Source organism: Hipposideros armiger, unplaced genomic scaffold (assembly GCF_001890085.2).
Source record: "Hipposideros armiger isolate ML-2016 unplaced genomic scaffold, ASM189008v1 scaffold_219, whole genome shotgun sequence".
Taxonomy (NCBI): domain Eukaryota; kingdom Metazoa; phylum Chordata; class Mammalia; order Chiroptera; family Hipposideridae; genus Hipposideros; species Hipposideros armiger.
This window is the reverse complement of record NW_017731569.1, coordinates 1,303,966-1,330,186: the sequence shown is the minus strand read 5'-3', so window position 1 is coordinate 1,330,186 and position 26,221 is coordinate 1,303,966. Positions and strand designations below refer to the sequence as shown.

The 26,221-nt window shown below is 39.9% G+C and overlaps 1 protein-coding gene across 10 annotated transcripts in view; it reads left to right on the top strand.

Annotated features, from left to right (window-relative positions):
• SCEL (sciellin) overlaps positions 1-26,221 on the top strand; it is a 114,026-nt gene that overhangs the window by 20,491 nt on the left and 67,314 nt on the right. For 9 of the 10 annotated variants that reach the window (XM_019654299.1, XM_019654296.1, XM_019654295.1 and 6 more), the window contains exons 4-11: positions 3,341-3,402; positions 4,075-4,180; positions 6,893-6,952; positions 10,510-10,578; positions 15,143-15,211; positions 15,889-15,927; positions 16,957-17,037; positions 20,226-20,291. In XM_019654299.1, coding sequence (XP_019509844.1) covers positions 3,360-3,402; positions 4,075-4,180; positions 6,893-6,952; positions 10,510-10,578; positions 15,143-15,211; positions 15,889-15,927; positions 16,957-17,037; positions 20,226-20,291 — 533 coding nt within the window. In that variant the 5' untranslated portion in view covers positions 3,341-3,359. The remainder of the gene's footprint in view (positions 1-3,340; positions 3,403-4,074; positions 4,181-6,892; positions 6,953-10,509; positions 10,579-15,142; positions 15,212-15,888; positions 15,928-16,956; positions 17,038-20,225; positions 20,292-26,221) is intronic. The other variant, XM_019654301.1, reaches the window with a different exon arrangement.

The following is a 26,221-nucleotide window of genomic DNA, read 5'->3' as shown; positions in this document are numbered from 1 at the left end:
AGGTAAAGGTAAGAATAGCTGCCTCGCAGAGTTTATTTGAGGATGAGAGGCAATGCCTGTGAGGTAACCTGTTCAGAACATGTGCTCAACTAGTGGATATTTATGCTATTGGCAATTGCCCTGTGCCATAGGACAATTGAAGACACAAGGGCATAGGTCAGAGACAGTGTGGCACACAGCTCCTGGAATGACTTAGCTATGTTAGAAATGTTGAAATCCCTTTTCCCATCAGTACTCTATTAGTTTCTTAGGATTGCCATAACAAAATACCGCGGGCTGGCTGGCTTAACATAAATTTGTAATCTCACAGTTTTGGAGGCTAGAAGTCCAAGGTTAAAGTGTTGCCAGGTTTGGTTTCTCCTGAGGCCCTCTCCTTGGCTTGCAGATGGTTACCTTCTCTCTTGCATGGCCCTTTCTCTGTGCACAGGTTGCTGGTGTCTCTTTGTGTATCTAAATTTCCTCCTTTTATAAAAGGACACTGGTCACATTGGCTTAGGGCCCATCCTAACAGCCTCGTTTAACTTAATCCCCTGTTTAAAGATCCTATCTCCCAACAGTCACATCCTGAGGTGCTGAGGTTAGGGCTTGAACATATGAATCTGGGGAGGGGAGAACTCATGATTCAGCCCAGAACAAGACCCTCAGGAGCACCTACTGTGCCCCAGACACTGGGAATGTAGAAAAGAAAGACTTAAGCCTTCCTCACAGGAAACTTAATCTTTTGGGACTGACAGACAATAAGCAGATGATTATAAAATGCCTTTACTCCATTCACACTGCCCCATGTGTTACAATTGAAATTTCAGTCACTGCAAATGAAACATCAAATATACATTCAGCATTTTGACCACCTCAGAATCCCAGTTCAATCAGCTGTGAACTTTCTAGGTCTCCACCAGCTTAGAGGAAAAGAATTTTAGAAACAGGAAATATATTAGCCAAGAACTCAGAGAACCAGGGCCAGGCTGAGGTGAAATGAACAAGTAATTGAGATTGAAGTTTGCCTTTCAGAGGCTTCTTTACCTCCCTTTCTGCCAAAGTTTTAGGAACCTCCAAACGCAGCCGACCAAGGTCTGCCCAGGTTCCCTGCGTTCCCAGCGGCCCCAGTTCAAGGCTGCGTCATCCCCTCCCCACACCCAGCCACACTTCCCCTATGTCTTTGCTCTTTGCTTTCCAAGGTGATAGAGCCATGAAGTTAAGAATTAGTGAGCACCTATTGTGTTTTGGGCAATAATTAGACACTTTATATACATTATCTAATTTGATCCTCAAAACAGCTGTATTTGATCTCCATTTACAGACGAGGAAGCGGAACTGCAACATACACAAGGTGACACAGTCAATAAATAGCATCCTTTAAATGCAGATCATTCTAACTTCATGAAGACATTAGACTCTTGCCTCTCAGTGGAGTGAACAGCTGCTGGTTTCTGTGATGATAAAGCCATGATCGATGGCACTGGTTGTTCGTCTGAGGTTGGATGCCTTAGAAGCAGTGCCTGAGGGTGTCTGTGACTTATTGAAGGTACGATCTCAGAAGAAAGAAGGGAAGCAGGAAAAGGTGTCAGAAAGGAGCTGAGCAGGATGTGCCCTCTGCTGGCCTAGTTTCAGCCTGTCACAATGCTGAACTCTGAAGTACAGATTACCTGCAGAATTGGCTCTACCTTGAGGCAAGAGACTTTTTTCTCCTGAGTTGGTCAGTCACTGGCTACAGATTGCAGTGGCTAAGGGCAGCTCCCCAGAGGGGGGACAGCCCCAGCGCATAACTCCCAAGCCCCAGACTGGTGAAGGGGGTCTATTCTAAGCACAAAGCCCCAGACTGGTGAAGGGGGTCTGTCCTTGACTCTCTCTGGCACTTTACATTCTAAAAGAAGACTCCAGGGAAAACAATGCCTTGATCCACAGGAGTGTATCTTTACCACTTCAGATCCTATGACAATTTATTGTAGGAAACACTTTTGTATCAGAGGGCGAGAGATGGGGGCTTTTAGAGACCCCACATTATGCCTATACACTGCTGTCTGCTACTACCTGAAGTCCCAATAGCACTTGTAGTGATTTTTGTGTCCATCATTCATTGGCTCATCACAACCACCTCATGGAACAGATGGCTGATTTCATTAGTGCCACCTTACAGGAAGATTACATGGTTCAATTACAGACTTGGACGTGATCAAGCTGGGCCTGGAACTTGCTTCTGACATGAGATCTTATGCCCCTCCACCACTCCAAACGTTGCCTGGTTAGATGACCTCTGCAAAAAACATAACGTCCCACCTGGGGCACTATGTCACAAGGCATAGTGAGTTGCCCAAGAATTTTCCAGTTTTAAAACCGAAATTCCCACAATAAGGGAAACACAGAGTGGGAGCTGACTTATCCATTAAGCAGAAAAGGACCACAATATCTGTAGGGGCCCACCAAAGGGTTCTAATTTTCATTCCTTTTACCAGCAGAAGAAAAAAATTACTATAACAATAATGAATATATAATAGTGAGACTAGCCTGGATTATTATTAACCTTTATACTAACACAATCATAAATATAATTTTTAATGTGTGTGTGTGTGTGTATGTGTGTGTGTGTGTGTGTGTGTGTGTGTAAGTAAAGGAAGAAGCCCACAAAAGCAAAAGTGTGTAGGATTCACAAAATCATATTGCAGCCCTGGAAACCGAGTCATTTCCAGGCACACTGGGACTGTGGGTCACCTTAACCCCTCAACAGCTTAGAAATACTGGTTGGTCATGGCTAAAAATCTCTGGGCTCCCCCATGCAGAGGTTACCTAAAATCATCAGTGTTACCCGGATCTGTGATTTCCTTGCCTCTGGCTGCATTCCTTCTAATCACACATCAGTTGCCTGGGTTCGCTTTGGCTTCCCCGGAGAAGGAGCCCATGAGCCCTTCCTAGGCCACTCAGCAGGTTGTACTGTCAGTTCCATGTCTCTGTGCCCTTACTGACCTAACCAAACATTTATCTTACTCATCTCTTTCTCTCCAACTCCTGGCTCAGTGCCAGGCATATCATAGGCAATCAGCGCATATTGATCGATTGAATTAATGGATTAACTAATGGCCTGATGCAGCCAACTAATTGCTTGTTCTATAACATTGGGGACACTAAACCCTCTGGGCCTTAAGTTTTTTCATTTGTAAAATCAACACATTGGGATAGATGAACTCTCAAGTTTTTAGGGGACACTTTATGGCATGTGTTCATTATATAAGATCCTGTGACTTTGTCAATGTCATTGAAAAATGTGTCTCATTAGCAATGGAAGAGTCACTTGTCGATTCTTAGAGTCTTTATTGTGTGTTTCCCGCCCCCTTTTTTCTTTCAGATCCATACTGGAAGGCAGAATGTCCAATTTTACCGTAAGAAAAACATCTCCCACAGGAAATGGTAATGTAGATGATACTTCCCTTCCTCAAAAAACTAAAAAATCTGGGGAAAACAGCCCATAGTTTCTAATTATTTTATATCGATATCAAATGCTTAGAAGCAAGTCTAATTTAATTAGCACTGCTAAAGTGAGACTTAAGAAAAATGTAAGAGTATAACTGCTTTTACTCGTATAGTTGCAATTCAAAGATTTTTGAATAAAATCAGTAAAATCATCCTTTGTGTGTGTGTGTGTGAGGCCTTCTGTGTTTCTTGCTCCCGTGATATAAAATAATTAAGTTATTTATAATCAAAAGCACCAGGACTCAGTGGCTATTATTTCACAGGTGCTTTTAAAACAGTCTGTGTGTGCTTCGGAGGCATTTTTCTTTTTGACTAATATGGCCACCCACTAAACCCTGGCTTGGTTTATCTCCGGTGCCAGATGGGGCCTCATGAGCTGCATGGGCAGTTTCAGTTGGCATCTGAGCTGTTTAACATGTTATCTTTGATGATGGGTGTGGGAGTTGTTCTTTCTTGCTGGCACATCCTACTTTAAAGCAGTGCTGGACTTGCCAGCCTAGAAGATTGATGCTGGCCAATCAGATGTGCCTCTCGAGATTTCTAGGTTAACAAACCCACACTCAGCTCCACGCCATTACGACTCCCAATTTTTCGTTTTTCTGTTGATAGATATGAAGAGTACCACACAGAGACAACAGGGTTTCCTTGAGTTGAGCAAAAGAAGGACTTTCTTACAAGATAACAGCTGGATAAAGAATCGTCCTGCAGAAGAAAGGTAAGAGGGCGTGGAGTGGGTGGATGAGTAGACAGAGAAAGCTATTCTCTGTTTGGGAAGCTAATGGCCTGAAAAGCAATTATGTTCCTTCTAAAACATTTTGTTGCATGGCCTAATTTTTGGTACAATTTATTAAGCATTAATTGGGAACATCAGATTTTCAAAGACATTACTACCATTTTTAATATCATACCTAAGAGAATGTGAGTCATCAGTGAGAAAAAGCAGGATTTCTTTGTTATAACTGAATAAACATTTGTGATAGGGAGATTCCAGGTGCATGTTGATCATGTCAGTTGAAACAAACAGAATAGTACAATTCCAAATTTACAAATATAATAATAATTTAATCCAAAATTTCTTTATGAAATCGATAAATTCTCAACTCCTTTTAGTCCCAGCTAGTCGTTCACTCCTAGGTGGTGGTAAATATGGCATTACCCTGTAAAGGAAAAGACTTACTGCCAAGACAGTTCTGTCTGCTTTGAGCGTTGCCTCCACTATGATCTGAGGCATACCGCCTTCTCACCAATGTAGATTAACAATAGACATTTTCCCAGCCCAGATATGTTTATTATAAATTGTGTATATATATATATATATATATATATATATATATATATATGCACACATTTTTTTATCTCCTCTTATGCATCAGGTTTGATACTAGGTACTTTACAGATCAAATGTTACTAAATCTCACAACAATACCTACAAAGCTAAGTATTCCATCCTCACTTTATAGGTGAGGAATCTGAGACTCAGGACATTTAAGTAACTTGTCCAATGGAACGCTGCTATTCAGTGATTGAGTTGAAATTTTCACATGACCTGTTGTCTTTGCCTTACACCCATGGTTCTCAATCAGGGGCAACTTTACCCCCAGGGGGTGTTTGGCAAGGTGGGGAGAGACATTTTTAGTTGTCAAAAAGCGGGGAGTACCCTAACATCTAGTGGGTAGAGGCCAGTCACACTGCTAAACATCCCACAATGTGCGGAAGCTTCCCAGAATGAAAGACTATCAAGTCCATAATATCGGCAGCGTTGAAGTTCAGAAACCCTGCATTACAGGACACTTACTCTCAATGTACCACCAAACTGTCTCTGCATGGTTATTTGAGGGATACATTTGTAACTGTTACATAAACATGTCTATTGATTTCTATTGATTCTTATTTGAAGGGACTCTAAGAGTGTTTGGAGACTCACACTAACTTTTAGAGTTAACACTCTTCTTGGACAACAATCATTTCCTTCTATAAAACAACATGTACTGTTTCTGTCAGAGCCTAATATGGCATTTCTATGTTTTCATAGTGGTAGAGTGAGGTCAAATGTAGATCGTAAATTTTGAGTTGCAAATATTTGTACAGATGGGTGAAGATAGAGATATCTAATGCAAATTGCAGTTGGCAGGAATGATGGCTTTCTGCCAGGCACGCCTCCTTAGAAAGACCCAGGGAAGCCAGCGTGGATGGCATGGCGGCTGCTGAACGAAGGGGAAATTGGCTCTGATGCTTACCCCTCTCCCAGTGGCCCAGCTCTGGGTTATGTATTATGATTCTCCTTCAGGTGAAAACACAACTGGTGTTTCCTACTCTCTCACAAGTTTAGGGAAGGGATACCAAGAGAGATGGAATAGTTCTCTTGGGATTTTTGAGGATGTATATTTGCTGGAATAGTTTCAGTTTCACTGTTCTTCTTTCTTTTTAATTATCTATTACAGTTCTTTTATAGCTTTATTATAAATGGTTTCAGAGTGTTGAGTAATGTTAGTAGAGCAGAATCAGGAGAAATGTGGTATTTCAGGTTTGGTTGGGTTGATGTGGAAAAGGTTCAGGTACTTACTCTCTGCCTTGGCTTAAGGCCAAAGGCTGTACTACATGTTTTGACATTTCCTAAAACTGCCTGTGCTTTCAGGTCTGCTGTGCAAAATAAGAAAAACATGGCTTTGGGATTTTATGTTTGAAGGTCTTTTGCAGGGTTGACTGATAAGAAAAGCAAAGGTTTGGAATAAAAAGATCTAGGTCCTATGCTCACCTCTGACGCTTGCTAATCTTTTGGCCTTAGGAAAGCCACACAATCCCTGGTCAATTTCCTCGTGTGTAATTGGATATGACAGTGTCTTCCTTGCCTAACTCATAGGGCTATTTTAAAGACCACACAAAGCAAACCATGTTCTCTCATGGTTCAAAAATGAGCTAAGTCTCCTGTGAATGATCAACATCCATAACCAAAAATATTCGTAATTATTTTCCTACTTTATGTCAAGAAAAACTATCAAGTCCATAAAATGAAAATGTCCAGACATAATGGGCTTAATTCAATTTAGAACATTTTTCTAGAAAACGTTTGCCTTCCTACAGAAAAGAGCTCTTCTAATATATACAAAGTAGATGGCTTCACATTCCCATATTTTGATGAAAACAAAACAAAACAAAACAACACACACTTATTCCGTTATTGAATCACATGGAAATCTCAAGGGACAGATTAAAATAATGATCATTTATACTGGCAAACTTGTTTTTTTTCACCCTGCTCTTTCAGGTAATGACTGGTTAAAATAAATACATAGTTGTGTTTTTGTTTCTGAAGTGGAATGAATTAACCTCGCCAAAAATTGTGAGCTTTTTCCTCTCTCTCTTATTTAGTGCTTACTAAATACTGTGGTAACCTTTCATGTGACTTAATTTTGTTCTTTCTCTGCAGAGATGAAAATTATGGTAGAGTGGTGCTCAGCCGATTCAATTCCCATGATGCTTTAGACAGGTGGGTGTTTCAGACAAATTACATCATTAGGAGAGACACAAAGACGGTAGTTTTTGAAAAGACTTGTTCAAGACAGGTTGGATATTCGTGGCTACCCTCAGGCTTTTGCTGATATTCTGGGCACGTAAATGAGGCTCTGTGATATTATCATTAGGGGTTTCCACAGGGCCAACTGTGCTTCTTCTCCATGCCTTCCAGGGCTACTGCTTGTAGGCAAAGAATAACCAACCCTCCGCCGCCCCTCCTGACAGGGAAGGGAAAGGGCTCCCACAGAAACATGACCAGAGAAGATATCGCTGAGCTGTGAGGAAAGGGATCCAAAAATATAGACATATAAACTCCAGAGTTCACTGGCCTTCTGGGGTAGTATACTTATTAGAAACGTCTAGGCTTGTAGAAAACCAGTACATGATACTCAGTGACAAATAGACTGACAGAGACAGGACATTTCCTAGTGACAAAGTAGGAAAATTTAGACAAAGCCAGTAATCACAATGATGTAAACCATCTAAGATTGATCAAATAAATAGATAATATTCTTGCTAAAACCACATTTGCACTCACACACATGCAAACAACCACACCCATCAGAAGAACCCAGTTATTTATCAGACACAAGTTTTATCTGGTCCAGTAGCCTGTGTGTCACCAAGAGGTGATTAGTAAAGGAAAGTGATTATCTTTCATGGTATGGTCTTTAAAAAGTTAAGTACATACCTTGAATATGTCTATTTTGGAAATTTGTATTTGGAATTTTTTCAAAGTCCTTTTAAACCTGTTCATAATTTTAACTTGTTCTAAGGGAACCGCGCTTGGAGCCCTTTCACACAAGCATCTGCTTGATATTTTTCTGGTTCCCAGCCTCAGTTCATCTGACTGACTGTTCTGTGATTCGGCACATTCTACCTATACCTTCTCCTTTGTCCTCATGATTTTGAAGATTGCAGCCTTGTTCTCAGTTGGCCCTCATTCTCACCAAACAAGGGGAGCCTGTTCATTTGAGCCCAGACACCCAAGTTACTTGCCTTTCTGTGGAACTATTAAAGAAGAAACACACTTGTTTTGAAGTGTGACTGGGAAAACTAAGCTTCATATTCTCAGTGTATTTTAGGATAACAAGAGATGAATGCCTTCTGCGTTTATTTTACATATTAAACTATATTGGTTTCCTGAACCTTTCTAGTTGGTGGACAACATTTAGGCTGAAACAGCACACTGAGCTTTCATTGTCAATAAGAAAAATCTTTAAGTACAAGACATTTTTCCTTTGACCTATCACCAGTGTCTCAAACTACGTTTTCCTAAAAGGGTAGATTATATTTTTCCTTGCACTTACTCAAGTGGGTGCCCATTTGACACTTTTCTGCCTTTTGCAGAGGCTGTATCCACTTTGGTGTTCATTCAACACCACTTTGGAGCACCTACTATGTGCTGATATTGTACCAGGTGCTGGGGATACAAAGATACATAAGACACAACCTTTTACCTTAAGGAACTCTCACATTCATGGAAAAAAGATGGATCCATAAACTAAAATACTAAATAAAATCGACATGGAAAGTGCTCTTGTAGAACAGTGGGAACAGAGAGGAGGAAGAGATGAACTCTGCTTGAATACATCAGGGATCTCACCAGGGAAATAGTCATTCGTGTTAGTGCTGCTGCTTGGAGGATGAGGAGGAAAGGGTTCCACGAAGGAAAGGGTGGCTGGTGGGCATGGGGCATGGAAAGAAGTGCTCCCAGCAGGAGTGACAACGTGGGCAAAGAGCTCCTCATGAGCAGAGACCGAAAACAAAGGAAAAGGAAAGCAAACAATATGTTCTCATCACCCTAGATAACAAGTTTCATCATATCACAAACCAGGGGATTTTACTGTGCACTTCTCTGCCAGATCGTTAAAGCATGGCCAATAAGCCTGATAGCACAAATTGTACCCGCAGAGAGGCCTGCTGAGAGCCAGACACTGTTGTAAGGTCTGGGAATAAGACAAAATCCCTGCTTTCACAGAGTTTGCATCCTAGTTGAAGGTGGAGGAGGGAAGAAGTGGACTGAAAAGAAATGAACACAGTATATACTATGTTGTACTGCGATAAGTGCCTGGAAGAATAAAAGCCAGCTGAGGCATAGGGTCATCATGTCTGAGCAGGGCTGTTTCGTGGAAGGTGGTCAGAGGGCTCTGATTTACATTCATGCATCACACACGATGGTGAACCACGTACCATGATTTCACTCCCACAGTCCTTAAAAACTTGGGGAATTGCATTAGTCATTTTTCTTTACTTTTTTTCTTGCCTGAACTGACACTATTCCCTCTACCACTGTTTGAAAATGTTTACATCAGTTTATTCTCCCAGGACCAGATCTAACTGCACCTCACCCAGAAAGCCTCCTCTGATCCATGTTCCTGGAAATAAGCTTTCTCAGCTTGGAACTTCCTTGCACTTTACTTGGTCCTCTTTTCTGACACTGACCACTTCCAATGTACACATCTATTTTGTTCCTCTAGCTCTGTGGGTGTCATTTCATTTTTTATTTTCTCATAGGCATCAGCACAGTGCATTGTACGTTATCTCTGAATATTTGCTTAATAAAAATATACATCAAGTTAAAATTAAATCTTAAATATACTGTTTTAGTACTTTTCTCTGATTTAATACCTTTGACCTGTCAGCTTCAAATGATGTGTTGATATGCAAACACAGTAAATCATGATATAATTCTCTGAAGAGCTTGCTCTCCCTGTATCACAGGGTTATAAAGGCATTAAGTAGGCTTTTTTTTTCTGATTGATCATTCTGATCAAGAGATTTCCACTGCTTTGATGATCATAATTCCCACTGTTGAGCCTTCTATCCTTTCTTATTTTCTTTTCTTCCCTTTTCATTTTTTTCTCTCTTAATTCTCTCTGCCTCTGTCTCTCCTCTCCCTACTCCTCCCTATCTCTTCTGCCTTCTCCCCTCTTTCCAACATCTATCTGTTTTCTTCTCCCACTTTCTTTTCATTTACTTCCAGCTTTTCCTGTTTCTCTCCTTCCTTTCTTCCCTCTCCCTCCCTCCTCTCTGCCAGCAAGTTCTCCTCTTTCAACCCTGTCCACGGTGCTGAACTTAAAATAAAGCAATTTGTGTTTAGCCTGTAATGCTGGCTTTTGGTGCTGCTAAAACTCTTTCCACAAAACATAGCTGATTTTAAGGGATCAAGTTCCTTATTATGTAAAAATCAACACTATTGACAAGAATACATATTAGTTATTAACCATCTTGCATGCTGAGTTGTTTCTTTTATATAACCGTATCCCCAATTTGAGTATGCTACATTCTAGTTAGAAATAAATGGACTTAGGAAAGAATTCCTTTATTAGCAGAAGGAATTGGGTTTGCTATAATTTATTCTATCCAAGTCAAAACCTTGGACTATTTGGATTCTCCAAATCTGTCTTTTCTTGGTAACACATACATCTCCTGCTGAATAGCACAAAACTTTACCAAATGCATGATAGGTTTTTTTAAAATATTTTTTTGTAATTTATTTGATCTTTCTGTAATTATTTTTTGCTACAGGAAAACAAATGAGATAAATGAGCTAAAAGCCACAATTAGTCGTTACAGATCTGATGACACTTTGGACAGGTAAGGTGTTTTTGAATTATATAAACAGAATGCATAACATATATTAAATCCCATGTCTTATGAAGGATGAGGTATTTAAATGTTTACCAAGGTAAGTTTTGAACCATGATGTTTGATCCCCAGGGACAGAAGGGCTGTAAGGATTGAATTATCTTCTTCAAAATTCACAAAATCTTAACTCAATAACACTATTTTCCTAAAACCCTGCTAATAGTAGATAGGAAAAATTCTGAAGAAGCTGGTTTTTGTATAGGTAGGGTGGGCTCAGTGGAATCTGTTCAATTTAAAATGGAGAATATAGTTATTTTGTGAATATGAGTAGTCAGTCCTTATCCTAGCTTTTGGTCTTTCCAACCTGATGGTAATTTCTCTACAGCTACTTTATGGAGGGACTGTAAATTTTAATAACACAACAATTTTCATCCACTCTAGGATACAGACATTAGCTCTTTACTCTTTCAGGACTGGAGTCACCGTATGGCTTATAGAATGAGTCCAATTAGTTGTTGGTTCACTCTTACACAGAAGTAAAGGGCTCATCTCTATAGAAAAAATTGAGAATGTCTATTAAGGTTGAGGTGTAAATGCTACAGATCACATTTCAACTTTATATTTAGCAGAGATGCTTAGTAAGCATAAGTGAAGAGCAAAGCCAACATCTTTAACTGGAGTCTAGGCAAGATGGACACCTGAGGCCATTGATAGTTGAGGTCACTCCCTGTAGCTAAAGACATGCTGCTATGGTAGACAAAAATGTCACCTGCTGCATTTAAGCAGATATGCTGAAGATTCTATATTCAGACTATGCCAGTGTTAATTAATATAGCAAATATGCATATTTTACACATAGGTTTTCAGTTTCCCTAAAGGAGGATAATCACCACTGATGTCCCTAAGGAGTTGACTTCTCTCTTGTAATTAGCAGCCTTGATAAGGATGAGTTTGTAGAAGTATATGTATGAGATCTCATCTCCACAGCACTCAGTGGAGAAAAGAGGCAAAATACCTCTGTCCACTCACTGTGGCCTTATAGGCTGTCCTGTTGCACCATTAATTGAAGAAAGAAACCCTATTTCTAGGAAGGAATTTGAAAGTGAGATAATTATGCCTCACGAAATGTATGTATGTGGGAGGCCTAAGCCTTTGTAGGCTGTGTATCTGAAAGTTTATATCAGGCCAGTCAAGAGAGCTTTGGGACGTTAGCATCAGACTAGATCAGGCTTCACAGGCAAACTAGTTGCATCACCCTCACCTTCAGCTGCAAATTAGAATCACTGTGAGAACTTTAAAACTTGACTGATAACTTATTCCCACCACCGCTCATCCCCCGGATTCTCATTTCATTAGCCTGAGGTGGGACCCAGGCATTTATAAAGCTTATAAAGTGATTCTAATGTGCAGCCAAAATTAAGAACCACAAATTAGCCCCAGGCCATTACTTTATACTCTAGAAAATGAAGATTACCTACTTTATTTACAAAGAGGTTTGGTGACGTGTTTAGGAGGAATGTCCTGGTCGGCTGATTCCCCAGGCAGTTCTGCCTCCCAACAGTAGACTATATCTCTCAAAGTGTGGAAATAAATGTAAGGGAGAGGACATGGGTCAGTTAGGAAAGGCAAGTTCTGTCAGCAGGAATGGGACCGCATGATGCAGGCTGCTACAAAGGCAAGATGTGAAATAATTTTCGGAGGAAGATGATCCAATATATCTGGTGTGTGAGTGTATGTGCATTTCAATAGTAACACATTTATTGGATTGCCAGAAAAGTCATGATGTATTTTTTCTGTTTTTCATTGCAAAAATGCGTCATGACTTTTCCGACAACCCAATATTCTAAATGAATGTGAGAAAAGTGCTGAGTTTACATTTGAAGAGTTCTCTTTACAAATATACATAGGTAGGTAAACATATGAGGTGTTGTAAAGAAACATAAGTAAATAATAGTGTATGTATTGGGTTATCGGGAAAGTCATGACGTATTTTTTCTATGATTTTCGTTGCAAAAATGCATCATGACTTTTCAGGCAACCCAGTAGCATGTTACGTGGCCCAAATCCTCAAGGCGGTTTAAGGATTAATTTGGAAAACCTAGGTTAGGGTGACCTCTAGTGTTCTTTCATGGAAGTGCAACTTTCCCTTTGGTTCTTTTGATAATATTGCCAATTACATTGTTTGGGTATTTCCTGTCTCCAAGACTGATTCCAATTCAAACAACTTATTTCATATCACAAGTTGGCAGGAACTTAACTTCCAAGAGAAGCACAAAGTTAATCTCTGTAAATAATAAGAAATTGGCATATATTGGAATGGTGGTTTAGAGTTTTCTCCCTTATTATTCATAGGCTGACCCCCCCTAGTGGAAGTGAAGAATAATAACGAAAGGAAGACATGTTGACCTAATATATGTGTTGGAACAAGCACACTACAGAATCGGGCCCTATTGGAAAGCCTGGAGATAGACTACTTCTTAGCTGCGAGCCAAGAGAAAGTCATCTACCTTCTCTGAGATTCCATGTTTTCATCTATAAAGTGAAAATAATTATGCTTACCGTGTAGGGATGTTTTGAAGAGTAGAGGAAAATGTATAAAATGAGCAGCAAAGAGTAGTAGGTAGCTATTTTTATTATTAAATGCAGTTTTGCTCACATAGATTTACACTGTAGAATTTTGATTCGACTCATTTGATTTTAAAATCGGAACTCACCTTTGTTTAAGCCTGGATGGCGTTTGATATTAAGCTTCTGTTTGCTTCAGACTGATTGTTACTTTCAGTGTCCCAGAGTACCAGTTTCCCAAGATTATTTTTATTTTATATGAAGGTCTCATAGACAGCTATAAAGTAAAGTGTGAGTAGTTTTCAAGGAACATTTAAAATTTAAGTCACCGTCGTTTTACTTATGGTATTCACAGATGTTTACTACTGAGCCCTTCAAATATAAACATCTCGGAGGCTCAGCAGTAGTGCAGGGGATGTGTTCATAGTCTTTGGGCCTGATGATCACTTTAGATAAGAGGTTTTTATACATGGATCCTAAAACTCTGCACAAGCTGACGCCTGTATTGTGAGCAGTCTGTTGAGAATATGGAGCTCTCTGGAGTAAGCCAATCTTCCTTTTTGCATTCAAGAGTTATCAGTTTGTGGCATTATTTACTGTAAACAGAAACTGTGTTTGGGGTTGACTCAGACAATTTTAATGTTGTTTACCAAATGTTTTAGTTACACATGTCAAAATGATATCTAGGAATTAAAATTATTTTAAACTTATGACAATAATGTCACATTTTTCCCCACAGAATTTTTTTTTTTTTTTTTAGAATGAGGCAATTTAGTGTCCATCTTCCCAGGGATAGTTTATATAAAAGCCTGTACAAAAGTTGATGGTAAAAGTGAAAGTTTAGAGAAAACTGTAGTAGACCCGTAGTGTGGGATTGACAGGAGAGTCTTGCTGACCTTTGGTTTTCCTGAGCCTAATTTGTTACACCCTAGTTTTGTGCAAGCCTGAAAAGTGCTCCAAAAGACTCAAGTCTCAGGAAGAACTTTCCTATCTGGTGTGAGGAAGGGAAGATAAGGAACAGAAGCTGCAATCATGAGATCTTGCCATGAGCATGGAGATACCAGGATTTCTAATTTGTCTTTTCTGACCCATGGGACAGACAAACATCCCCTTTGCAGACTTTCCCTCCTTGAAGAGACCTGAAATTAGAGCAATTAAACCCTCTGATGGCCAGTAAGCCGTATTAGCAAAATGTGTTAGTCAAAGTAAATTAAGTTGCCAGTGTAGAATAATTTTCAACAAGTTCTTGCTCTTGCCCCCACATCACTGTGGTTCAGCACAATAGATTACTGCTTGCTTTCATCAGGCTTCACTGTGATTAGCTGAAAGAGTAGTGGACATCTCTGCTCCATGAAGTGACTCAGGGACCTAAATTCTTTCCATGTTTTAAGGCTGCCATCTTCAACCCATGGGCTCCAAAACCCTAGTGGAAGGGTAACAAAGAGCACTGAGGGTCACACAAGTGGTTTTAAGATGGGTCTGGAAGTGGCAAACAACATTTCTGCCTACACTCTTTAGTCTAGAGTTCAATCGTATGGTCTCAACTTCATTGCAACGAAGACTGAGAAGTGTGGTCTTCCTGTGTGCGCAGAAGGAAAATAAAATGAGTTTGGCAAACACATAGCATTTTCTACGCCACAAAACATTATAAAAAACGTATGTCTTCTATTGATACATTTTACCAGCATAGGAAGTACTGTCATTGGCTGTATATATTATTAAACAATAATTGATATAAAATAGTTAACGTGTTAAATGCACAGTGAGTCAGGAAGGTTATTTGGAAAGCAAAATCTTTAAAAATTCCAAAGTCTATCAAAATACCCTCATAAATAGATTTCGTCACAAGTGACTTTTTATTGTAAATGGTCTAAAATGCAACACCTGGAAAAGATTTCTTTTTAGTAGAGAAAGGTTATGTTGTGAGGGTATTCTAGCATAAAAGAGGTCTAAAAAAAGTTTAATAATATAATGTTCATCCAGACTTTTGTATTGTTTCTTTATAAAGGATCTCAGACAGACATGATGCTGCTAAAACGTTTAAGGCCAATACCTCGGATAACCAACTAACCAATAGGTACCAGTATTTACTAACTTTGGGAAAGGCTGAAGTACAATATTTTTTTAAACATCATTTATTTACTTACAATTCTTTGAACCTACTTAATATCTTTCTGTAACTTCTTATCCTCTTTTTTTTTTTTAACACAAAAAATCTGGAGTAAAAACCTTTACTCCTGCACATGATTAGAGAAAAACAAAATCTTGTTGCATGGCTTAAAAATCAAAAGGGCTCATGAGGTGTGTAAATGTGTAATCATTGGGTTGTTTTGTACACCTGAAACTAATAAAGAAATGAAAAAAAATCAAAAGGGCGCATTGCTTCAGGCCATTGTTCTTATCACATTTATGTTTCTGTTTAAGTTATCCTGACGGAAAGATTATGAAATACATGTAAATGTCAATTTTTCATTCTTATTGCTAAAGAAAAATACTGATCTCAACAAATAAAGACACTGGGTTTAAAAGATACTGAATTCTCTGAAAGAAAAAATTTTCTTTGCAATCTAGTACAAGACGTAAAGCGATCATGAAATCACCTTACCAAATGTATTCAAATACAGATTTTTTTTTACTTTCTCTCAAATAATGTCTAACCCTTAATAACAACAACATTCATAGACATTCACAAATAGATGCAAGTATTAATTCTTCATTGTTTCTCAGACTTTTGCCTTTTACTTTTCTTTCCAGATACATGTCTGCATTTAGATCACCAGACGCAACAAAAATGTATGTACTTTTCTAACTGAAGTTACAATTTAAGAATACAGTATATTTCTTCCTGTGTGTTTAAGAAAAACCAGGACATACCACCCTCAGGCCAAAGTTTCATTGTAACGTAGCCACATCCCTACTGCAGAGGCTGAGTTAAATACTAAAAAGACTAAAACGGTCTGCAAAGCTTCCAATATTTACTATGTGGACTTTAACAGAAAAGTTTGCCAACCTCTGCTCTAATCAAACACCAAAGCTCAATCATTTTTTGCTTCTTAAATCTAGATTACACATGCCTCCCCCAACACCCATCACATCTACAACTCCACTGAGTCATGAAATCCTGTGTTTGCTAATAATCTATTTAGATGAAATATATTTTCCCTGGAATGTACTACTGGTAGTTATAAACTCCCCAAGCTAGGTAGATTTTTAAATTTGTACTTACAAAAAAAGTAATTTTCACACTGGACCACACCTCTCAGTAGTGGAAATAGGCCTGGATCACTTGCATTTTTCTGAGGGTCTGTGTGTATTAATAACTGCTACATAGAGATTTTGAATGGTGTGGTATTTAAATGTTTTCTTAAACTAGCTAGTGCTTTCAATGCAAAAACGTTGCAATCTAATTCTGTTTGGTCCAGTATAATTACAGGATCTATCTATATCTATATCTATATCTATATCTATATCTATATCATCTATATCTATATCTATATCTATATCTATCTATCTATCTATATATATATATATCCATAACACACCTGAATTGATTGGTCTGGATTTCAGACAAACAATTAATGTCATATGATGGATGATGTCTTCATTCAGTTCTCTCAGTTTTAGTTACTTAGATGAGAGCCTGTCAACTTATAAAGTGTGTAAACTGAGAAAGAACCTTTTTGTTGTCCTGTCTTCAAGTGAATCGTTTTGTGGTGGACAGAGAGCAGGTGACAATATGAGGAGATGATAAGATCTTTAAAGGTGGGATAGAATGAAAAAGTTTCAGGAATGTGATGACGTGTTGTTTTTGTGATTAAACAGGCAATCTGGAGGTTTTTCCAGCACAAACACCACCAGCCCCCCGGTTTCCACCTCTGCTGCAACTCCTGTAAAGAAAAAGAGGTACAATGGGCTTGTTGCATCTGCCTCTTGCTGATATTCTGTCAAGGGTTGTTCTTTATTAATTTCTGAACCAAATCATCTCCCAAGAGCCCCATGCCCTTTTGCCTTGTTCCCTCCTCCCCTTCCCAGGGTCCAGCTTCTAGTGGTTTCTGCTGTCCCCAAACTTTGGTCTTCTTTCCCTCAATCTCCTTCCCAAATGTTCAGTCTTTTCTCCAGTTCTCTTAGGGTCTTGAATATCTAGGTAATATTTTTGATGATGGAGCCCAGACATGAAAAAATGAACTATTTCAGGGAACACATTTTGACAGAGTCTGACTACAGTAGATGCCTTACCCTGAAATAGTGACTATGGTGTGGCCATATATTGCCATACTTCTGAGACCAGGCTTCATGGTGGCCACCTCCTCTGCTATGTGGATTGGGCTGACTCAACTTCCAACTGTAGAGCCAAAGGCCCTATCCCAAGACATTGATCTGCCTGTGCAGAGTTCCATTTATCAAGTAGGCATGGAGAAGTACTGGACACATGATGGCAGAGTATTCTTCACGAGACAGAATGGGATGGTGAAAGCACTTTTTTTGTGTTAAGGAGAACACAGTACTACTGAATCATGATGCTAATGAAATGCAAGCATTTGCAAACCTCAGTGCTTTTACCATTTATTTTCTTTGCCTGCACCATGCTTGGCATAGGATGGGTGCTCAGTGTTTGTTGATGGACTGGCTGACTGACATGGGCCTCCTGGACAGGAATGGCCGATACTATTTTTCCTGTAGTTGGAATTCTGTTTGTATGTGCAGAGTCTCAGAAAATGTTATCGTCTTTCTCTTAGACCTGAATTTCATTCTGCCTGACCCTTTCTTAGGAACCGATTCCTAAAGTAAGAGGGAACATTTAAGGTCAGTTAATTCTGTCTTCTTCCCAATGCGACAATCTTTTCCTGATAGTTTAGGCATATTTCAGGACCATTAGAGCCAGCCAAGCAACTCTCACTTCTTTGACTAGCTCTCTTGGGTAGCATCTACTACTTACATGGAGATGAAATCTGCTTTGATTTATCCCATCTCATCTTAGTTCAATCCTGTGGTGCCTCAAAGAATTCAGCTGCTTTAAGGAATTTTGTTTTGTTTTTAGTACTTTGGGTTTAAGGACACCAGAAATGCTTAGAGAATAGGCTTTCTCTTAGGAGTGGGACTGCTCTGCCTCCAAACTGAGGCACTCTGTAAAGGCCCTGGATGTATAGGGATTATAAACAAAGAAGGGGAGAATCTACCAATCCTGAAATGTCTGAAGGTTCAGATTTCAGCGCTGACTGCAGACCTGGGCAGAGTTCCCTGTTCTCTTTTCATGACATGCTACATACTTTCCAAGTTCCCATTTGCTTCTTCGAGAGGACAAAATGTACTCTCTGAGTTCAGGTTGGGAAGGACAAGCTGAGTCGATTTAACCAGGCTTTCCTTTTCTAAAAGAGAGGCTAGCTATTGTTTTTCCACTGTAATTACCAGAAAATCTTTATCTTCCCCACTCCAAACACGTACTTTTGCTACAACTTTGAAGCCATCTTTCTTCCATGGTGGAAAACCAATTATTTTACTCAGTTGCTTTTGCTGACTAAGTCAGAAGTCTTGACAAAATGGAATATTGTTCTACTTTGCAGCACATCTTTTTACCAGACACTTGGCTTCATTTTTCTCCTGACAGTGATGGGCATTTAAAATGCTCATGATTAGTGGATAGTCAAAGAAAACTCTTGTGGGACCTGCCTGGACCTTGTTTTTGCCCCTTCTACGTGTCTTGACATGGCTTCTTCTTTATATCCTCCTTAGTTATAGGAATTCTGTCCAACTAGTCTTCAGATGGCTCTCAGTGATGGTTGTTCTATAATTTAGTTGTACTTTTGATGTGTTTGTGGGAGGAGGAGAACTCAGAATTTCCCTACTCTGCCATTTGACTCTGCCTCATGCTTCAAAAATTTAAACCCAACTCTGCTGTCCTTATCCAGCCTTTTCTTCTCTACACTACACCATTCTCCTCTGAACAACTTCATTTTGGTCTGTGTCTTAGTCTTTTTAATAGAACCCTTGGTTATTCCTACCAATTAAAATTATACCCTAGTAATGTGAAGACATCTTTCTAGTTGGATATATATGTCTTTGTGTATAAACATATACATATATAAAATTAAGGTTAACATTGCTATGGTGTTTGTTTATATTTTCATTATTCTAACTTGTCAGAGTTTTCTATCACACAGTTTTCCTAAGCCATATTTAGAGGAGAGCATAAGATTGTTGTTATTTTTATTATGAAATATTTCAGCTATGTAGAAAAATAGAGAAAAAAGGAGATATATTTATGACAAACACCCATGAACCTACTATCTAGATTTAATAAATGTTATTATTTTCCTGATTTCTTTTTAGAGAAATGTCCTCAATGTTCAATGCTAAAGGAAATGGGAAACGTAGGTTCCTTGGGAGAGCACATAGCCTGGAGTATAAGACAGTTACTTTCTACTGCATTTATGAAATAGCTTTATTTTATTTCTGAGGCCTTGTAGAAAAGTCATCTCATTGCCTTTTTTTCTTTTTTTTTTTTTAAGATTTTATTGGGAGAACAGTGTTGGGGGATTGGGGGAAAGGACCAGCCAAGTTGTTGTTCTTCAATCTTCGTTGTGGAGGGTGCCAGTCTCCATCTGGCTGCCTGTAGGCAGCTCATTGGCCTCTTAGCTCAAGGTGCTGTGTTCAATCTTAGTTGTGGACAGGCATAGCCACCATCCCATGCAGAAATCGAACCAGCAGCCTTGTTAAGAGCTCACGCTCTAGCCACTGAGCCATCCGGGAGGCAGCTCAGCTCAAGATGCCGAGTTCAGTCTTAGTTGTGGGTGGGCATAGCCCACCATTGAATAGACAATCTTGTTACACCAGCTGAGCAATCCTGCTACCTGTTGGCAGCTCAGCAACAAATCAGCTCTGGCACAGCATCACTGGCCCATGTGGGAATCGAACCAGTGGCCCTGTTGCTCAGAGCTCACGCTCTTAAGCCAACTCTTAACCAACTGAGCCACTCGGCCCGGCCATCTCATTGCCTTTCTTACTGTCAAATTATTTTCAGCTTTTCTGTAGGTATGTGGGTGGGATCAGGTCTTTCAAGGACCATATTTATAACTGATGTCATTTCTTCACAGACAGTCCTGGTTTCCACCACCCCCTCCAGGTTATAACGCCACTTCCAGCACAGGAACAAGCAGAAGGTAAGCAACAGTGTTAGATGTAATTGCTATATGCTTTGATGGAAGAAGGTGTTAGATATTGACAACATGTACTTGTGGATGCTTTGGAATAAAATGGAGGCAATTTTGTAAACTGTGAGCACTGAATAAGACAGTGTCCAGAAGGAGTGAGGTCTGGGTACAAGTGCCCCAGTAGGAAATCTGACAAGCTGCGAGGGGTAAGTAGCTGTATTCATTTGCTAAGGGCTGCCATAACAAAGTACCACAACCTGAATGGCTTAACAGAAACCTGTTGTCTCATAGTCCCAGAAGTCTGAGATCAAAGTGTCAGCAGGGTTGGTTCCATTTAAGGGATGTGAGAGAGTATCTGTCCCATGCTTTCTCCTAGCTTCTGGTGGTTTCCTGGCAATCTTTGTCGTTCCCTAGTTTGTGTAAGCATCATCCTGATCGCTGCCTTCATCTTACCATGGTGTTCTCCCTGTGTGCATGTCTGTGTCTACATTTCCTAATCTTATAAGGACACCAGTCATATCAAATATGGGGCCCATCCTACTCCAGGATGGCCCCATCGTAACTTAACTAATTACATCTGCAATGACCCTATTTCCAAATAAGGTCACATTCTGAGGTACTGTGGGTTAGAGTTTCAACATATAAATTTTGGGAGTCACAATTTAACCCGTCACAGTGGCAGAGCAGAGAATGGAATCAAGCAGCAGGTGGGGCTCCAATGTGGGGTTCTGGTACACAGCAGCTTCCAGGCTGTGAGGGACCCAGACGACTGAATTGGGGTGTGCGGGGCAAGTTCTTTGCAAACTTTAAGTACTAGATGAGTGTTTTCTATTTTTATTTTATTTTTTGTTGTTGTTGAGAGAAATAAATAAACCAAAATTATAGGCCATGTGGAGGACACCATGTTCTACAATTTCCATGATTAGAATGTCAGCAACAATTTAACTTAGTAAATATTTACTAAGTGATTGCTGTGTACCAGATATGGTTCTAGGATCTTGGGACATATTAGTGAGCAAAAATATGAAGTCTACACTCTGGCTTTCAAAGAAGAAGAGACAACTGTAGAACTATAATCTGTCATCACTAATGCACAGAGAAAAATGGGTCTCTGATTTGGTTTTTGTCTTATGGTATCCAAAATTGTTTTCATGTCATCAACCCATAGAATATCTTCACCAAATACTTCCATGTTTCAATTGGACTTATTCTCCCAATTCAACAATTGAAAAAGAGAGTTATTAAATGATATGCTTGTTTAATATTAGATTGGTTTATTTCCCAAAATTTTCTTCTGCTGTGCAGACTTTTAATGTCTCCTTTATTTCCAAGTAATAGAAACATTTGAAAAGAAATGTCCTTTATTATAATTTAGGTTGGACCCAGAAGGATATAAATAAACTTCAGTCGACCAATAGACACAAAGAGCTCATATTGCTTTTTTCACACCTGTTGTTGCATCTATATATGTGTGTGCGTATACATAGTACATTATTTGTATGTATTACATGTTATATATAAAATTATTGAACATAATGAACAATCATAGTTTGGAATTATATCCACCTTTTCTTTAAATGCCTTTTTTTTAAACCTGCTCATCGATAGTTGACTTCCAATTAAAAGAACTGCCAAGTATGGATTATATTTCTAATTTAAGACCTTCTTTCCCCTCAGGCTGTGTTTAGATATTTCTCTATAAATGGTACCTTTCATGGAGCTACCTAAGTGGGGAAAATTTTAACTAGGAGTTTTGCTAGTTACTGTTGTTTCCTGAGTATTGGAAGGAATCAGTAGATAATAACTGGTACTTAGAAATATATATTATTTATTTCCAAAATAACTTAGTTTTGTCTTCTATTCATCATTCCAATATTAATGTAAATTATACTTATAATAAGCAACTGGTTATATAACTGTAAAAATATAGAAGGATTATTCATGAGTTAACATCTCAAGCTTTCAGTGCCCATTGAGCTGGTGGATCTGTGCATAGAACTGACAGAGCTTGGCTATATGCCCTTACAATTAATGCATTGCTGGATGTGATTTCCATGGAAGATAAATGAATTACAATGTTTCCATTTTTTATTCCTGGCTCAGATCCATAGAACCAGCACGGAGGAAAAGAGATGATTATTGAACTAGGTTGATCAATTTAGATATCCATCCCTTTTTTTAGAGTCACAGATTATGAATATAATGGCTAAACCAAAAGACTTCTCTTTGGGAATCAGAGCTAATGTCATGCCAGGCTTTCAGGGAAGAAGAGAGTAGTAACACATAGCAATGCCTTTGATTTTAAAAGTGTTTTTCTTTGGAAGGACTCAAAGTACAGCTTCTGTTTCTCACCTTGAATGCCAGTGTGTTCCCAGGGCTGAGAAATAGCCTTTTTAGTAAAAGCTGAAAAATAGAAGCAATTATTAAGTGATGAAAGCAAGCAAAGGCTTCAAAAAGAAGCCTTGTCCCCAAAAGAGCCCAAAGAACATGAAAATAGGTCAAAAACAGATAAAAATGGTTTTTAATACTAGCTAATAGCTCAATGCAAACCTTGTTCCCTCTTTTCCTTCATTTATGCACTGATCTCCTTCCTCTTCTCTCCCCTCCAATCTTCTGCAAAAAAATTTCCCCTCAATATTGACACTCTCACCCTCTTTTCTGTTCTTCATTTTACAAACCTTCATTTTCTCCATCACATAGTCTTTCCCCGAGATTTCATTTCTCCCATATACCCTTGTCTGTGCATATACCCCTGAAAAGACCAACAGCTTTCCCATCATTACAGGAATGAGTCTTTTCCCTGAACTTTTTAACCCTTGACCTTTCAAAGGAACCCATGGATCCTTTGAAACCATGGATCACCCCATCGTTCCATTGTTCCTTTCTTGACTTACATTGTTTGGAACAATCAAATGTAGTTGAGTTTGGATTGGAAGCTTCTGTGGGTATTGCGTTTGGATTAAAATCTATTACAGGCACCATGTAAGCTGCACCCATTTTCTGGTTCCAACGATCATTAGTTCACGGAAACAGCTCCTCCCGCCCCCATCACTAATGAACTTGCTGACAAATTCTTGTTGATGTATCAGTCCCTATGACTACTTGATCTTTCAAAAGGCACCACTGACTAGTCATGCCTTTATGAAATCTCTCCTACTGTTTTTTGAGAAATGCCATCCCCCAACATACTCTCGTGGATCTCCTTTTATTTCTCTACCCACTCTTTCTCAGTTTCCTTGACTACGTTTCCTCCTCTACCAAGCCATGAGATGTTGGTGTTTCTAAAAGCTCAAAGTCTTTCTTCTCTCCTAAGTCTGTGCCCTGCCCTTCGGCCGCATCATCCATGCCCAGCGCTTCCATGGCGATGGGTGTACTCTCCATTCCTTCATTTACATCCACTTCACACCTCTACTCCCCAGCAACCTTGGCATAGCCAACTGCCTACTTGACATCTTCATTTAAAGGTCTCAAACGCACTGCAACCTCAACATGTTCAACACGAAATTCATCATTCTCCACACTGACCTGGTTTTCTGTCTAAGCCAGTCAACACCCCTGAAAACTTGGTTATTTTTTTACAGTTTTCTGTCCTTAACCACCATGACCCAGTCTGTTAGTAAATCCTGTCAATTTACCCCCCTGTTGTCTTTTGAATCCTCTTTCCATTTCTGTCATCATATCTACCCTGGACCACAATAGTAGCTACCCAAGTATTCTCCCTTCATTCACTCTGATATCCACTCCCCTAATCTCTTCTCTACACAGTTGCCAGAGTGACATTTATAAAAGGATAATTGGAATATATCACTCTCCTAAATAAAAATGAAGACTTTTCATTGTTCTTAGAATAAAGAGCCAAATCCTTAGTATTGACTGCCGGCCCTTACCTACCTCTTATCCTCATAGTTCCCCTTTGCTCTCTGCTCCAGTTCTTTGGTCTGTTTTGATGCACATGCTCCCACCCTGCACAGAGCCTTAGCACATAGGTTTTTTCTGTGTGGAATGCTGTCTTCTCTCTCATCTAGGGCACTGAAGTTCTTGTGGGCACGTTTTGATCTGATTTCTCTTTAACATGTCACTTCTGACTTACCGCTGTTCTGTTCTCTCCACTCTTCACTAACTCAGGCAAAGAAGATGGTTATTTCTTTTCCTTGATTTGTACAAATACCACTTACATAAGCTTTTAATAAAGATGTGCAGTGGTGGGAGTGGTAGTAATACATTGTAGAACTCCAGACCAAACTATGTAAAATGTCACCTTACAAATTCCTATTTATAGGCTCGATGGCCACCCCTGTTATTGGTCATTTCTCACTGGCTGACATTTCTTTGCAGGCTTGACCCTGTTGCTATTTTGCTTAGTGTCCCCTCACTCTTTTTTTCTTCCATCTCTCTTTCTGACTCCTCTCTCCTCCTCTCCCCCCAGACCCCAATTTCTATGAATTACTTATGCTGGGTAGTTTAGTTCTCTCTATGTGGCACCAGACTACCCTCAGAGAATCTCATCCTCATAACTAAACACAATGATATACCCACTCTTTGGGAGGCATTCTAAGCTACCTTTTAAAATAAAATTATTTTTTCATGTCACAGTAATATAAACATCCAGTCACCCACACACACTGAAACCATCCAAACTGCCATTGGCCTCTCTGTCTCCCTTACTGTCTTTATTCAGTCACTGTAGTGAGTTCGAGGGATGTGCTGATCAAGGGAAAAGAGGTGACCACCTGGTGGCAGTAGCACACTACAAGCTCCACTTGGGTGGTGTTTTGACAGGTTTGCTTGAGGAGGGAGTCACAAACAGCAGGAGACCTTCCAAAGGCAACTCCACAGGGCCCACCACCCAGAGGGAGAGGAGGGCAAGGAAACTCCTGAGGGCGAGGGGATCAGAGATGAAGCTTACATATCCAGGCGATGCGTCAGCAGCATGGTGGGTAGTTCCTGGGTCAGGGGACTCCAAAGGGTAGCAGCGGCTTGAGGTCTTTCATAGCATGCGAAGTTGGCTAATATGAATGCGCAAGTAACCATAGCACGAGGTCAATGGCGGGATCATGAGAAAAGCATCAACATTTTTTGGGAGCTCTGAGGTGATAAGGAGAGCTTCTGACAAAGTATTCAGGGGAAAGGCCCTGAAAGAGGTGGGGTGGGAAGGAGAGAAATTACACAATGTTAGGTTTTCAAGACCGGGGTGATTTGAAGCATGCCACCAATCAGTGTAAGAAGAAATAGGAGTATAGGGCCGGCCGAGTGGCGCATTGGTTAAGAGCTGGCTTGGGACGCCAGCTCTGAGAAGCAGGGCACCGGTTCAGATCCCACATGAGGGCCAGTGACACTGCCCTCTACAGCTAAGGTGGTGAACAACAGCTCGACCTGGAGCTGGGCTGCCGTGAGTCGCTGGCAATGGCGTAGGCTGCAGCCCCTGCTGCAGTGGGTATGCCGTAAGCTTCCTTGTGTGGCTGACAGCCAGCGTGAGTGCCAGCAGCTGGTGTGAGCTGCCAAGAGCTGCTGTGAGCGGCCGTCCAGAGGCTGGAGACCCATCTGCCTCACCCGGGAAGAGCGCAATGATGGTGCCAACTTGGGCCAGTGAAGCAACGTCCTCCACAACTAGACTGAAGAACAAAATGACAGCAACTTGTCTGTTCCCCTTCCCCCGATTCCCTAGCGCTGTTCCCCTCCCCCAATTCCCCAATACAATCTTAAAAAAAAAAATAGGAGCATAACGGGGAATACACTATTGGTCATATGAAGCTGAATGTGCGTTGATTCGAGTACGTAGAGCCTGGGATCCTGGAAGGATATATTTGCAGAAGTAATTTCTAAGCGGTGAGAAATGGGGAAGGTGCTCAGGCAAGAGGTTGGTGCCAGAGATCCAGATTTGGGAATGAACCCAGGAATTCAATTTGGTGCCTTCCGAGTGAAGTTACCTATGGATAAAA